At 45.1% G+C, this 16,661-nt stretch overlaps 1 protein-coding gene across 1 annotated transcript in view; it reads left to right on the forward strand.

The window, feature by feature from the left end:
- The first annotated feature begins 3,167 nt into the window (after positions 1-3,167).
- GAB3 (GRB2 associated binding protein 3) overlaps positions 3,168-16,661 on the forward strand; it is a 91,029-nt gene continuing 77,535 nt past the window's right edge. The window contains exon 1 of the mRNA XM_055564099.1: positions 3,168-3,433. Within this exon, the coding sequence (XP_055420074.1) occupies positions 3,362-3,433 (72 nt within the window). The 5' untranslated portion in view covers positions 3,168-3,361. The remainder of the gene's footprint in view (positions 3,434-16,661) is intronic.

Genomic DNA, 16,661 nt, shown 5'->3' on the forward strand with positions numbered 1-16,661 from the left:
AAAGCATCAATTCTTTGGTGCTCAGCTTTCTTTATGGTCCAACTCTCACATCCACACATGACTACTGGAAAAACTATAGCTTTGATGATATGGACCTTTGTTGGCAAAGTGATATCTCTGCTTTTTAATACACTGTCTAGGTTTGTCATAGCTTTTCTTCCAAGGAGCAAGTGTCTTATAAATTCATGGCTGCAATCACCATCCCCAGTGATTTTGGAGCCCAAGAAAATAAAGTCTGTCACTGTTTCCAATTTCCCCCCATCTATTTGCCATGAAGTGATGGGACCGGATGTCATGACCTTCGCTTTTTGAATGTTGAGTTTTAAGCCAGCTTTTTCACTCTCCCCTTTCACTTTCAACAAGAGGCTCTTCAGTTCTCTTCACTTTCTGCCATAAGGGTGGCGTCCTTTGCATATCTGAGGTTATTGATATTTCTCTGGGCAATCTTGATTCCAGCTTGTGTTTCATCCAGTCTGGCATTTTGCATGATGCACTTTGCATATAAGTTAAATAAGCAGGGTGACAATATACAGACTTGATGTACTTCTTTTCCAATTTGGAACCAGTCTGTTGTTCCATGTAAGGTTCTAACTGTTGCTTCTTGTCATGCATACAGGTTTCTTAGGGTGTTATCACCTGGAAATAGTGTCACTGTTCGCCCATGGGATTGAGAAGGATTATGACTTGAATCTAAGGGATCCTCTGGGGTACCTCTGACTCCTGCCGCATCCAGGCAGACCATGAAGTCTTCAGGCTCAGCAGGAAGAAAGATTTGAGCCACTTACCAGGTAACAGATTCTGACCAGCTGAAGTTGGAGAGCAAACGGAAGACAGGGAGGGTAGTGAAGAAGGAACTTAAAAAGACCAAGGATGGTCTTAAGATCAGTTACAGAAAGGAGAATGGTAGTAGCTGTTGGATGGTGAAAAGTTGTTGCTGAACAAAAAGACGCTGGGATTCTTGGCCTCCGGAGAAGAATTCAATCCGGGGCCAGAGATGAGGCTTGATCGCTCAGAGCTTTGTGTAATAAAGTTTTATTAAAGTATAAAGGAGATATAGAAAGCTTCTGACATAGGCATCAGAAGGGGCAGAAAGAGTACCCCCCTGCTAGTCTTCAGCTGGATGTTATATAGTCACTAGCAGTCTGTTAATGAAAGAAAGGAATGTCTTAAAACTCAGAATGGCACCAGGCCCCTCATCCATAAGATGCATTTTGGGATAATCTTGGCACCAGATGATTCATCCCAGGCCATAAAATGATTGACCTGAATCTTGTAGAAGGGCAGATTACCATACAAATAGTTTCGTTTACATAGATTAGGGGAACAATGTCTGAGTATAACATACTGGTTTGTCAAGTAGGTTCTGAGCCATTAGGCAGAACCGACTTGAAGACAGAGTCTGGGGTAAATGAATAGTACATTAACATATCTTAAGACAAACATTTCCATAAGAAAAATGCATTGGTTAACTCAAGGTTTGAGAATAGTTAAGTTCAGGTGGAACCAGGTGTCCTTATGGCAACACAGTATTTTAAGAGAAACCTCCTTTTAAATTTGTATAGAGAAGGAAAAAAATATTGCTAGTTTGTTTCCTCCTGCGGCTTAAGAGATAAAAATGTCTGACACTTGCAGCCTATTTCCTCTGTTTGGAGACCCCTGGCCTTCCTGCCTGTTACCCTCTCAACGGGAGGGACAGGTCAACTTTCCAATTTTCTTTACTGATTTTATGGATGTCAAAGAAAGGTTGATCGAGGTTAACTTTAAGTTTTCCTTTAGGTTTGAGACTGTTGAGGTGAGATGGTATGTGAACCAAAAGACAAATCAGTATTCCCTAGAGATGGCTATAGTGACTTATGGGCATTGTGGTCTCCTGTTTTAGGGAGTGCTGTTTTGTTTGTATGAGGAATAGTATAGCAGCCTTAAATTTGCCAGAAACCAGTGGTTGTTGCTAGGGGGTGTATATTGATACTGGCTAGCAAGGGGGTTTAGTACAGTGGATAGTTGGTTTTTTCTTAGCTGCCACTGACTCCTGACGCTACAGCACTTCCAATGGTTTTGTGAGCACCTTTCTCCCTAAGGGCTTCTCTGGTGGCTCAGATGGTAAATTTGGGAGACCTGGGTTCAATCCCTGGGTTGGGAAGATCCCCTGGAGAAGGCAATGGCCACCCACTCCAGTACTCTTGCTTAGAAAATTGCACGGATGGAGGAGCCTGGTGGGCTACAGTCCACGGGGTCGCAAAGAGTCAGACAAGACTGAGGGACTTCACTTTCTTTTGCTCCCTGAATTAAATCCCTTTCTGCTTGAAACCCCTAGAGCTTGAAACCCCTAGAGCAAACTCTGTTCCCCATAATGAATCCTGACTGATTATAGAACAACACATGAACATCAATGTACAAGAATCATTGCTCTCCGGAAGGACATGGTAGGAGGCTGAGAAGTCTTTTTGTCAATCAACAAAATGATGTGACCTTTGTTGCTTCCAACTGTCCCTTCCGAGGGAGAGGCATCACACGGGTTAGAACTCTGGGTGCTGATCTGAACTTTGCTATTCGTGCTTTTGTGTTTACCAAGTGTGTTCACCAAGGGCAGAGTGTCCGTTGAAGAGTGTACAGCCAGGCCTGGCTGAGTCTCAGTTCCTCCGTTGGATGACTTTGGCAGGGGATGTCTCCCTGTGGCTGAGTTTACTCACCTGCATGATTGAGACCATGATAATAGGGGGTGTGGATCTAGGGAGCTAGCCCCCTGTCCAGCGTTTGGCATAGTTACGGGGCCCTGCAGGACTCGGCAAGTGTCGTGTGGGTGGCTGTTGTTTACCGGCCTCTGTCCCCGGCTGCATTGTCTTTCTGGGATCCATCTTTTCAAGTCTGCAAACAGCCCTTGCCCGTGTGAACCTTTTGATTGGGGAGGACTTGGGTTCTGTCCTGCCGCCGGAGTCTGCAATCTTTGGGGGAGGGCTCCAGCAGAAGCAGTCCTTGGCGAACCAGGGGAAGTGGGAAGTCACGGGGCGCTTAGGCTGCGTCCATGAGCTTTGACTCCGCAGGTGCGGGTGTAGATTTCGCCTCTCGCGACTCCGAGGCCGGAGGCCCGGAGACCAGCCCTTCTGACGCGGCCGATCGGGGTGGGAGGGGAGGACCGGGGGCGAGATTAGCGGCGGGGGGACCCGCTCTGGCCCGCCGGGCTGGGCTGCCTGGAGCCGAGGGGTGGCGCCCGCCCGCCCCCGGGCCGAGGGTCGCGGGGCCGCCGCGGGGGTGGTGGCTCTCGGCCGGCGATCGGGCGGGAGGCGCTGGGCCCGCCCCGCCGGCAACCCCACCGACTTCCTCCGCCGCGGGCGCTGGCCGAGCCAGAGGGAAGGCAGGCACCATGAGCGCGGGAGACACCGTCTGCATGGGTTGGCTGGTCAAGTCGCCCCCCGAGAGGAAACTGCAGCGCTACGTGAGTAGGGGGAGTCGCCCCGCGCCCTCGGGGGGTCCCGGGGCCCTTCCGCCCGCGGGGGATCCCCGGGATCCTCCCCACCCCCGACGCTCCGGCGGCGGGCAAGGCAGGCAGCCGGCAAAGCGAGATCGCACGTCGAAGAGGCGAGCGCCGACCCCGGTCTCGGTGCGGGACCTCCCGAAAGAGCGTCCCGGTCTCCGGGGCCGCGGCGGCGATGGGCCGCGAGCCCCATCCTTCCGCGTAACTGTCATCGGACACCGCCGCCCTTGCGGTCTTCCCCAGGCTGTTCCTTCTTAGCTCATTCTTCGGACGCCCCTCTTTGCTGGTACCTATGGGTACCACGGGCTTTCGATAGGAGGAGACACGGGGAGCTCTGGAGACCTCCCCTTCCTACGCATCCCATCACCATCTTAAATGGACGACCCCCGGCTCGAAATTTCTTCTCTCCAGCCGCGTCAGCAGGACAAGGTCTTTGCAAAGTACACTTGCTCAGACCCTTTCTCCGCTGAGCCTGGAGTGGACTCGTGTCCGTCTCTTAGAGGCATTTTCTCATTACAGCCATAGATTTTTTCCCCCTGATTTACGACCAGTGTTTACCTTCATCATTCTTTTGGGGTCCACCAGTCCCTAAACACGAGGTCCAATATTTCTCGGGCTCTGAAGCACTCAACAGCTTTGCTAAGGGTGCAGCTGCTTGGAAAACTCACTGACGTTCAAAGGTGGGGAGGTGGTGATGGTCTACGACAGACCCGGCCTTGCAAAGCCAGCTCGAGGCAGGTTTCCTCTCTGCCCTTCGACATACGAGCCATTTTAAAACTTTACTGGAGAGTGTCCGACGCTGCAGGAAGCTGGCGAACCTGCAGACCAAAGTTCGTGGAAGGTTGTTGGCTAGGACTGGTGTATATCTTGTCCTGACGAGACTGGCTTAGGAAAGTTGATTAGCCGCTCGTCCACTTGGGGAAAGCCATGAGTGTCTACACCTGTTATCACATGTGTTTCCTTCTCGGGAGGTCCAGTGGAGGTGTGGCAGGTGTGGACTTTGCACAGGTTAGTGTGTGGGGCGTGTGCTTGGGTGGTGGTGGAGGAGACTTAGGACGCGAGACTGCCTCAGTGGCATCCTCCCAACACTCCAAGATCAGAAAGGGTAATATTTTCTAATGAGGGACATAGTCGTTTAGACAGGCTTTGATGCTTTTTGGTTGAAAGCCATCTCCGGAACACACGCCGAAGTTGTTTCTCTCTCTAAGCTCTGCAGGAATCTCCTGTGGCCACTAGGTGGCGATCATGCGTCAGGGCCGCGAGGCAACGCGACGCTATCACTCAGCCGCTGTTGGTTCAGATCTTATAGGGAGTATTCATTCCTTCTTTCTTTTAATTGAGCACGAACTCTGAACTAGGCCCTGTGTCATCGAGAAAAAAAGACTTGCTCCCTGTCCTCCAGAAGTCCACACCGTAACATTTGTAACACAGCGACATAAAAAAGCAGGCTACTAGCACAAACAAGGCAATAACTCAGTTCTTACATGGCCAGAGCAAGTAGTACTCTGTTCATGTTTCTTAAATGACTAACAGAAGCTGAGCCTGTTTTTAGGTAAGTCTTTCAGTGCAAGCTAAGCTGTTGTTTCATCCTCTTGAATCCATGAGCCAAGTTAGTTTTGTGACTGCTCTTTTAAATTTAAAATTTAACTGTAGTTGATTTACAGTATTGTGTTACTTTCAGCTATACAGCTATAGAGTTTTTCCATGATAGGTTATTGCAAGATATGGAATATAGTTCCCGATGCTACAGAGTAGGACCTTGCTATTTATCTGTTTTATTCATATTAGTGTGTGTCTAATTCCCAACTCTTAATTTATCCCCCACTTTCCCCTTTGGTAACCATGTTTCTTTTCTGTGTCTGTGAATAGATATTATGTCTACATATTTCAAAAATTAAAAAATATATATATTTAAGACATACATGGAGAAATCTCACTCTCCCCTCTGTCATCATCCATCTTAATTGCCTTTAGCCCTCAAGTAACCATTTTTTTCTTAGTTTGTTCCTTCACCTGTCCAATATTTCTTTATATAAATACAAGGACATATGTACATAGCTCCTTATTTTCCCCTTTCTTGCACAAAAGGTACCTTAGTCTATATTCCATTCTACGTTGTCTATTCATTTAAGAAGACAAATGGATGGCTAACAGGCACATGAAAATAGGCTCAACCACTGATTGTCAGGGAAATGCAAACCAAAAGCACAGGTGAGCTAGCCCCTCACACCTATCAGAATGGCTGTTAGAAAGATAAGAGTTAACAAATGCTGGCAAAGATGTTGGAGAAAAGGGAACCCTCCTACACTGTTGGTGGGACTGTAAATTGGCACATATACTATGAAAAACAGTACGGATGTTCCTCAAAAAATAAAAACAGAGCTACCATATGATCTACCAACTCCATCTCTGGGTATTTATCCAAAGGAAACAAAATCACTGACTCACAAAGGTATGTGCACCCCCATATCCACTGAATCATTATTTATAATAGGTAAGGTAAGCCACCTAAGTACCCATCAGCATATGAATAGATAAAGAAGTGTTGGTTGCTCAGTCGTGTCCGACTCTGTGACCCCATGGACTGTAGCCAGCCAGGCTCCTCTGTCCATGGGATTCTCCAGGCAAGAACACTGGAGTGGATTGCCATTTCATTCTCCAGGGAGGTAAAGACCCATCTTTATCTACACATATATATACAGTGGGATATTATTCAGCCATCCAAAATAAGGACATCTTGCCATTGGAAACAACATGGATGGAACTTGAGGGCATTATACGAAGTGAATTAAGTCTGACAGAGAAAGATAAATACCAGGTGATCTCAATTTTATGTAAACTCTTCAAAATTTAACTCAGAGATACAGAGAACAGCTTGGTGGTTGCCAGAGGCAGGGGAAGGGGGGTGGATGGGTGACGTGGGTGAAGGTGCTCCAAAGGTACAGACTTATAGTTATAAAATAAGTAGATCTGAGGATATTAATATACAGCATGGCAACTGTAGCCAGTAATACTGAAATGTGGATTTGAAAGTTGGGAAGAGAGTCAATCTTGAAAATTCTCAAAAAAAATGTTACTCTAGGATTCTGTCCATGTCAGTGATGAGAGATCTTCATTACTTTTGACGGCTGTGTAGCATCTTGATGTGTGGTCATACCACGTTTATTCAACCACTTCCCTATTTTGGACCCCTGAGTTGTTTCCCCTCTTGATGTGTACAACCATGGCCATAACTAGTAACAATGTCCAGGTGATGCTTTCCTTTTTGTGCAGGTACACCTGGATGATTTCCAGAGCTGGGATTGCTGGGCCTGTGAATCTAGAATCCATAGATATTAACGAATGTTCCATTTTGCATTCCTTCCAGCAGTGTCAATACTGCTTGGCCAACAGCATGTGATGTTAAACTTGGACATTTTTTGCCATCTGATAGGTGAGAAATGGTGTTTCAGTGTCATTTGAATTGGCAGTTCTTTTACGTGGAGGGAAATTGAACATGTCTTGACATGTGTGTGCCTTCTCCCTGTTGGTCTTTTAGCTGCAATTTCTGGGAGATGATTAGTCCTTTGGGAGAAGAGATGTGTATACTTTTCCCCGGTTTGTCACTTGTATTTTGACTCTGCTTCTGGTGCTTGTATAGTTTTGTTTTTGTTTGTATTTTGTTTTATTTGATCATTCCCCCCTGAGTGTTTGGGTTTATTGAGGCATTGGGGTCTACGGGGGAGACGCAGGTACTTGCAGGTAAGGTTAGGCATCAGCCTTGGGGGAATGATGATGCTGGCAGGTGGCCAAGGGTGGGATTTGCATCACCTGGATTGACTTGAAAGTGTGACCCTCGGCTCCCTCCTGCCAAAGCCTGGGGCTCCGACTTGCTTGCCCAGCAGGGGTGATCGCCCCTGTACTGGGCATGGCCTTGTGCTGGGGCAGTGAGTTCGTACATTTCTCCTCCTTCTGGCAAGGCCCACAGCCCTTCTTCCCCAGGAATGTCATCAGCTCAGTGTTTGGGACACTTAGGTGCTGGGTCTGAGCTGCTGAGCAGAAGCAGACAGGAGCCCTGGTTTGTGTTTTATTTTTTATATTTCGATTCAGGATCCTTTTGGAATTTACCTTGGTGCAGATGTAAAAAACGAATCTGATGTTATTGTTTTCCAAGTCGCTGTACAATTTTGCCAACACAAAATTATTTAAAAAATTTGTCTGTATCCCTACTGATGTCAAATACTGCCCTTCCTTATCATAGATGAAATTCCTATATTTCATTCTGGTTCAATTTCTGGATTTTCTGTTATCTTCTATTGTATCTCTGTCAACTCATGTGTCATTATTATGCTCTTTTCATTAGAGAGGTTTTACAATTGACTTGAATACTGATATGGCTGCTGCTGCTTAGTCATATCTGACTCTTTGTGACCCCATGGATTGCAACCCGCCAAGCTCCTCTGTCCATGGGACTCTAAGCAAGATGACTAGAGTGGGTTGCCTTGCCCTCCTCCAGGGGATCTTCCCCACCCAGGGATAGAACCCAGGTCTCCTGCATTGCAGGCAGATTCTTTACCACTGAGCCACCAGGAAAGCCTCCACTGATATGGCTAGTCCCCCTTTATTGTTGGTGGGTTTTTTTTGTTGTTGTTGGAGTTTTTAGAGTTAGTTTGGCTAGTTTTGATTTTATTTTGCCACATGAACTTGAGAATTGGCTTGCTTACTTTCAAAAGAAAATCTGTTATTATTGGAAAGGAGGGTTATTTTAGATTTTTAAATTAACTTAGAGAGAACTGACATTATGGTGTTGAGCCTTTACATCCAAGAAAAAAATATGTCTTTCCAGTTGTTCAAGTCAGCTTTTATGTCTTAGAAGAGTATTTCCAGGTTTTTCTCACATAGGTCTTTGCACACTTCTTATTAGTCTTCTGTCTATTTGGGGTTTCTGTGTGTGTTGTTTTTTTCACCTTTGTTGTTACTGTAGACGGGGCTTTCTCCATTATGTCTACTCACTGTTGTTTGTATCTGTAGGGCTATTAGATTCTATCTTCACCTGCATTCCTTAGAAAACACAACTTGAGCCAAAGCTTATTTGCCAAGGCTCTGTTGGGGTTGTAATCTCTGTGTGGTGAGAGTGATGGAAATAGGAAAGGAAGGAAATAAAATACAAAATAGTGTGTTACTGAATTGGCTGCAGTTTCATGAGAAAACACACCCACTGGTTGGGTCAGTTGGATGAACTTGGACAGGCTCTATAGAATCAGTTTGTCTTTGAGACGGTCTTTTGCAACAAAGAAGGGAGATGAATGTATCTCCCAGTTTGGTTATGGCGCCTGTCTCTCAGTGTCTTTCTGGGCAACCACTGGGAAAGCGAATGTTTTGTGGCCTGGTGTCTAATCTGAATCCAGGAATGGTGGAAGGCTCTGGACTATTTGAGGGTTCATTGGGTCAGACCTGGGCACGGTGGGGAAGGACTCTCAGCACAGGCCACAGCTCCGCATAAAGCGAGCAGCCAGGCCTGGAAGGCAGGTGGGGCCAAGTTCAGCTGGAAATGCACAGAATTTGGTCCAATATAATTTCAACATATTAATATTCTATCCTCTTACCTTTGATTTATCTTATTTTTTTGTAGTAGTTTTTCAGTTGATTTTTCTTTGGGGATGTCCTATGTAGACAGTCATGTCATCCAAAACAGAATTTTACCACTTCTGTTTTCAATTCTTATGTATCTCATTTTTTTCCCTTTTGTCCAAATGTGTTGGGTAACACCCCAATGTGAAAAAGTAGTATTGACAATGGGCAAGCCTATTTTGATCTACAGTGCAGCCAAAAAAACAAAAAAAAAACAAAAAAAAACAAGCAAGTCAAGATCAGTGTTTTTCTATTAAGAAAGATACTGGAACTTTATACCAATTGAACAACAAATCCTCATTTCCTTTTACCCCTGTTCCCTGGGGGCCACCATCATACTCTCTGCATCTAAGAGTTTGACTATTTTAGGGACCTTTTCTTAAAAGTGGAATCATGCAGTATTTGTTCTTCTGTGCTTGACTTATCTCATTTAGCATAATGTCCTCCAGGTTTATCCATGTTGTCACAGATGGCAAGATTCCTTACTTTTTAATGGCTGAGTAATATTCCATTTTATGGACATAACACATTTTCTTTAGCCATGCATCCATCAGTGAATATACTTAGATTGTTTCTGTGTCTTGGCTATTATAAACAATGTTCTGATGAACATGGAAGCACAGATATCTCTTTGAGATCCTGATTTGAATTCTTTTGAGCATATATCCAGAAGTGGGATTGCTGGCCCCTTTTGGTATAAAGTGTTAGTTGTGTCTGACTCTTTATGACCCCACATACTGTAGCCTGCCAGGCTCCTCTGTCCATGGAATTCTCCAGGCAAAAATACTGGAGTGGGTTGCCATGCCCTTCTCCAGGGGATCTTATTGACCCAGGGATCAAACCCAGGTCTCCTGCATTGCAGGCAGATTCTTTACCGTCTGAATCACCAGAGTATAAAGTCTCAATTATACAAGATAAATTGTTTCTAGAGATTGACTGTACAGCATAATGGCTATAGCCAACAATACTGTATTATGCACTTGAAAGTTGTGAGAAGGTTAGATCTCATGTACGTGTTCTTAGTGCACACACATTCACACACACACAAAGGAACACAGGGAAACTTTGGGAGGTAATGGATCGATTACTTTGTGGTGATGGTTTCACAGGTGTCTACATATGCCAAGTTCATCAAATTGTACACGTTATGTACAGTTTTTTGTGTGTCAATTATACTTCAATAAAGCTGTTTGTTAAAAAAGGAATGTATTGACTTTTGGGCTAGGAGAATATATTTTCTTCCTGTGAAATATTCCACAATTCCTGTATTAATCAGTTTTTTTCCATCAAAAGTCATTTTTGGATTTTATTAAGAAGTTTTTCAGTTTTTCTAGTGATGGTCACATGACTTTTTCATTAAATCTAGCAAAGCAATGAATTCTATTAATAGATCATCTAATATTAAACCACTTTTACATTTCTGGAAAAAGTACCAGCTGGACGAGGTATAATTTTATTGTGTTGTTGGATTATTCATACTAATATTGGTTTGGCCAAAAAGTTCACTCAGGGTTTGAAACCCAAACAAACTTTTTGGCCAACCAAATGTTTTATATTGTATATTTGTATCAATATTCATGAGAGAGACTGGTCTTTGGCTTTAAATTTGGCTTTATTTATTTCTGTACAATATTTAGCAGATTTTGGCATACATGTTATACTTGGCTCATAAAAAAATTTGGAAGTTTGCCATATTCTAGAATATTTTAAGTAGAGTTGGAATTAACAGCCCTTTACAATTTTGGCAGAATCCCCCTCTAAGCTATATCTGGTGCTTTTTTGGTGTGTTTAGATCTTTGTCAACTCTGTTTCTTTTATGGAAATTGATTTGTTTAGTCTATCTTTCCCTGAGTCAGTTATGTAAATTATACTCTTCCTGGAAAAGTATCTGTTTCATTCTGGCCATCAAATTCATCACATATAATTTTATACAATGTTCTTATGATTTTTACAATTTGTTTTTCCTCTTCCCAGAGATATTGCTTTCTTGTCATTGTGAGTTTGGGCTCTGTTCGCTTTTCCCCTGTTGGTTAGGTTACTTGGTGTGTTCTGTTTTATCGAGTTTTGTTTTAGCACTGAATCAGTGTTTTGCTTACTATTAGTTCTACTTTTTAATTTTTATAGCTCTGTAATTTCTCCTTTTTTATTTATTATTCCTTCATTCAATTTCAGTGCATTTTAGAAATGAGGAAACTTGGATGGACCACATACTCCTTGTAGATGTGGTACCAGTCAAGGTTTTACTTTGCAAGCACCAGAAGCTGATCCTGACTGATTTCAGCAGAAAAAGAGCTTATCAGAATGATATTGGGTCTCTGACAGACATGCTGAGAGGGCTGGATAACCAGTTTTGAGGTTAAACAGCCAGGAAAAAACACCCCAAACCACAACTCAGAGCTAGTTCTAGTGAGAAACCCACTGTCACTACTGCCTACCTGCTCCTTCCCTCTCATGTCAAAGAGAGTGGGTATCTGACAGGCTGAGTGAGGCCACTGAGCTGGAGTTCACCACCACCAGCAAACCCTACAGAAAATAGTAGGGAGAAGAAAGGAGAAAGACCATGCCTTAGCTGGGCTTCCCTGGTGGCTCAGACGGTAAAGCATCTTCCTGCAATGCGGGAGACCTGGGTTGGATCCCTGGGTTGGGAAGATCCCCTGGAGAAGGAAATGGCCACCCACTCCAGTACTCTTGCCTAGAAAATTCCATGGATGGAGGAGCCTGGTGGGCTACAGTCCATGCGGTCACTAAGAGTTGGACACGACTGAGTGACTTCACTTTCTTTCTTTAGCTGATAAAGGTGTTTTTGCCTGGTGAGGTGACTGGAACCTTCTTTCTTGAGGACTCTTGACTTCTTGGCGGCCCTTCCAGTGGCACTGGGGAGATCAGAGCAGTTAGAAGCAGCTCAACACTGTCAAGTGTCCCATTCCAATGCTCTGGGTCCAGTCTCTCCTAAATGTGGTCGTGATTTCACATAGAAGACCTGCTGGAATCCCTGGACACCTTGCAGCATTAGACTCAGGTTGGTTCTGGGGGATCTCAACCCATACACACAAGCTAGAAGAGAGTTGAGTTTCCCAGACCTGCTTCGCCCAACGATTTAAGTCTTGGAGTTGGTCAGCTTTTTGCACATTGAGAAGCAGACACCTGCATTGGAGTACTGGGCACATTGGGTTCAGGGAACTATTACTCGATGAGGATTTAATTAGGGGGCTCACAGATTGCGTTGGGGTCTGCAGCAGTGATCTTGAGGTTGAACTGGCAGGGGAGACCAGCTGGAAGGGAAACTAGAACAGAAAGGCTATTTGTAGGAGTGCAGCAGAAAGTAAGAACATGCGAATGATTCTAGAGAAATAACCAATGTCAGGTGTCAACTGCTTAATGAAAACATTCAGGAGAGACAGGTTGTTGAGCAGGGCGGTCGGCAGGCCAGGCCACAGTGCAGTTCTGTAAACTTCAGTGATTGGCAAGTGTATCAGCGGTGATCTCATGACACACTGGCCACATTTTTTGAGCGATCACGTGTTGTTTGGACACTTTACCAACAGGAAACTGGTTACATAACACTCTTCCCAAAGAGGTGTGTGACAGCTCCAACTGGACAGTCTGCCCACTGTTGTTACCTGGTGAGATTACGTGGAACACACACTTGCTCTCACTGACTTGGGTTCCTCTCAGGCATTTGAGTATGGCTGGTGGATGCTGCTGATCCTTCCATATTCTTGGGCCACAGACCCGCCTCCTCTGAGCTGCTCCCAGGACAGAGTGTGCTCCTGGAATCAAAGCCTCAGGCCGAGAGGAGCCAGGCGCCCCTTCCCCTGCTGGAGACTGCAGGTCCCCCTGGTTCAGGACTGGCGGCCACCACACTGCTGACTCATGCCGGCTTCCTGTCGAGGGAACCACATTTTCCTCTGTGCTTTTGCTGAGCTCTCTCTCTCTCTTCTAGCCTCTACGTGTGCTGTTGATGTTTTGCTTTGTCAAGGCCTAGGGACTGGGCCTTTCCTTTCTTCCTGGTGAATTTCCCCTTTCTGATCACTGTGGAGCCTTCAGGCCAATCTGTCCAGATCTTTGTAGTCCTGATTACATCATAGAGGCCATGCAGGAGGGAGCGTGGGACCACAGACCTTAGTTTGGGGGCAGGTCTTTGAGTTTGAGAGCTTCCCAGGTGGACTCAGTGGCAAAAAAATCCACACGCCAGTGTGGGGTACGTGGGTTCGGTCCCTGGGTGGGGAAAATCCCCCTGAAGGAGGAAATGGCAACCCATGCCAGGATTCTTGCCTGAAGAATCTCATGGATCGAGGAGCCAGGTAGGCTATAGCACAGGGTGTCACAAAGAGTTGGACACAACTGAGCACCACCACTTGGAGTCACAGAGTCGCAGGGAATGTGTCAGGACCTGAGAGGGAAGAGGATGGGGAGATGGAAGACCTGGTTGCTGAAAGCAACAAAGAGGGAAACATTTCAGAGATTTGCAAGAATCAAGTGACACCCACCTCCAGACCTGGGCCTAACAGAGAAGGAGATATGGCCAAGTGGCAAAATGATATCAGAATAAGGCCCAGAGGGGCCTTTCGAGGAGTTTGGCTTGTCACTGTTGATGAGCTGCTTGGATGATGTCTTCAAAGGAAAAGCCCAGCTAACTCTCTCTGCACAGGTCCTTCTCCAGTTAGAAGTTCCCACGTGCTCAGAACCTGGAGCGAGAGTGGAGAAATCAGGCTATTGTCACCCCTTGTTGTTGTTTTGTTTTTTTTTTTTTTTTTTCATTCAAAGCTGGCTTCTGATTCACCTCCCTGATTATGGACCACCTAGCTCTCGATAGTAACAGGTCAACACTCACATACGTCTTTATTTTCTGAGAGCCTCGTATCATGAATCCATCCCAAATCTCAACAGAGCTCCTGGCCTTTGGAGGCAGTATTCGTCTACTTCCACATGGAAGGGAATCATATCTGCTTGTCTTTTTGTGACTTAACGCCTGCAGGTCCTGTTTGAGGGATTGCTCTTGGCCACTAGACACCTTTTGGCTTCGACTTTAGGCATCCACAAGGATCAGGGAATTCAAATGCCCCACTGCTTACACAGGAGACGAAGGACTCAACACAGAGACCCTCCAACAGGAACACACCTGGAATGTTCCAGGAGCAATGAGCTGGGCTGGAACCCAGGGAGTGAGCAAAGAGCAGTTGGGGTTAGACAGGTGATGGGAGAGGGTGGGGGGCTGGTGTCAGGTCTTAGAGGATCTAAGAAGAGGCCTGGGACTTTTCCTCTCAGTGAGGAAGGAAGACCTTATGTGGGTTCCGAGCATAGAAACCATGTGATTGGACGTGCGTTGTAACGATCAGTCTGGCAGCCGATTGACAGTTGACTGTAGGGACAGAGCCGAAGCAGATGATGCTGGCTTGTTTGACATTTGGCAATGATATTCCTGTACTAGTTCAACATAAAAAGAAAATGGCGAAAAATACTTTTTTTATAATCTTCTGTTTCCTGTCAGGGATCAAAGTCCGTTTCCTTCTGGCATGGAGCTCCCTGTGTTCTTGTCTGTCTCCCTCCAGTCAAGAGTCTCACGATGCATTCCACAGCACTGGTAACTCAGTTTCCTCCGCCTTCTTTCCACGTCAGAACCATGCCTACCTTAGAGCTACACCCCAGCTAGGTTTTCTTGTGGGCTGCTTGGTCGTCCTGTCTCAGGCCTCCTTTTCAGTGGCTGTTTCGGTTCATCACCACTAGTTCCTATTTCACAAGAAGCAAGTCTGTTACATTGTGGCTTTCAGGGCTGACAAGAAATCCTTGGTTTGGGCTCTTGGGCCCTGCGCATGGTGTAACTTAGAAATTAAACTGAAGTTTAAACTGTAATTTAACTCCACCCAAATTTTCACAGCAGAGAACTCTCACATGGCCTTGCCGGAAAGGAGCACCACTCTTCACAGTGTTACACCCTAAAATGTTGTTCTGGTCAATAGTATAAAGTAAATATGAAAGAAATGGATAATTACTTCTGAGACAGATGCTTGACTTCAAATGTTTTAATATTGGAGAACTTTTGAGCTTTAAAGAACAGCTCACTCTCATACTCTTTAAACTATTCGGGCACAGAAAAGATGCAAACTTCTTCATAACCTTGATAACAAATTCTTAAAAATATAGATCAATCTCACTTCATAGAGACATGGCAAACAAATTCCAGATGTGTTGCATTTAAGTGGAAGACAATGAAATACAGTTTCTACAAAAGAATGTTGTCGAATATCAATCTGATCTGGAGGTGGGGAAAACCTGTCTAAATATGTTAGAAAAATGATAAAGGAAAAGACAGATTTTTTGCTATTTGAGAATAAAACACTTCTCTTCATTCATTTCTTCAGCCCTTCAACAAATATTTACTGAGCATCTCCTGTATGCCAAGCACGATTTTAGGCACTGATGCTTCAAAAACAATACAAATGTATAAGGCAGATGAGTTTATACCCATGACTTCTGTTAATAATCCTTGTCAGTCATTAGGGAAAGATCAGCATGGCAGTGGGAAAATGGGCAAATAAAAAAGGTCTACAAAGGGTTATGATGCATAAGAAATAATATAAAGCCTCATGAGACACCAGCCAAATACACATTTAAACAACAAGGTGCTCTTTTGCCTTGGACTGGTGTGACTGCCAGAGCATTCAAAGAGATTTCTGAGGAAGAAAGTGACATTTCTGAACACATGTTTATATAATTCCCCTCTGTGAAACTCATCAAAGAGTCCAAAAATCCATGTACACACAGCTATTTTTAAAATGGAGAACCAACAAAGACCTGCTGGACAGAACAGGGAACTCTGCTCAATGTTCTGTGGCAGCCTGGATGGGAGGGGAGTTTGGGGGAGAATGGATACATGTATATGGATGGCTGAGTCCTTGAACTGTTCACCTGTATCTATTACAATATTGTTAATCAGCTAAAACCCAATATGAAAGAAAAACTGTTTTTTTTTTAAAAGTCCAAAATAGAGCAGGAAAATCTAACCAACTCATGGAATAGACCTTAGATCAGTTAGACCTCTTATCTACCCCTGGAAAGGTACAGTTTTGACAAAATAGGAGAAAGATTTCTGAAGGATGCCCGTGAAAAATCCTACACAGCGGCATGAGCTCCACCTGGACTCTCAGATGTCAGGAGCAGAGAGGGACCCTGTGGGGAACAGAACTGAAGCCAGAGGCATCGGGCAGTGGCTTGAGGTGCTCGCTTGAGACCGCTGCTTATCACTTCACCCCCAAATGTGACCACATCCTGATTGGCACGTGTGTGCCCAGGCTCCAGAAATGCCCTGGGTTCCAGCAGGGAGGAGGCCCAGAGGATTGGCCTTGAACTGTGAACAGTAAAGGGTTCTTCTTTCTATCGATGTATGTGCTTTCAGCCCAGCAAGTCTTTAACCCAGTTAAAAGCTAGGTTATTCCTTTCCTCTCTAGGTACCTGGGACAAGTCTGCAGGCAGGTGCCCTCTGTGAGCCCAGCTCCTCCTAGGCCTAGACAGGACCTTCGGTCAACAGTGGCATCCTCTGGGTTCCTGTGTGGAACAACTTGAGTCACAGTTTTGTGCT

Source organism: Bubalus kerabau, chromosome X (genome assembly GCF_029407905.1).
Source record: "Bubalus kerabau isolate K-KA32 ecotype Philippines breed swamp buffalo chromosome X, PCC_UOA_SB_1v2, whole genome shotgun sequence".
Taxonomy (NCBI): Eukaryota; Metazoa; Chordata; class Mammalia; order Artiodactyla; family Bovidae; genus Bubalus; species Bubalus kerabau.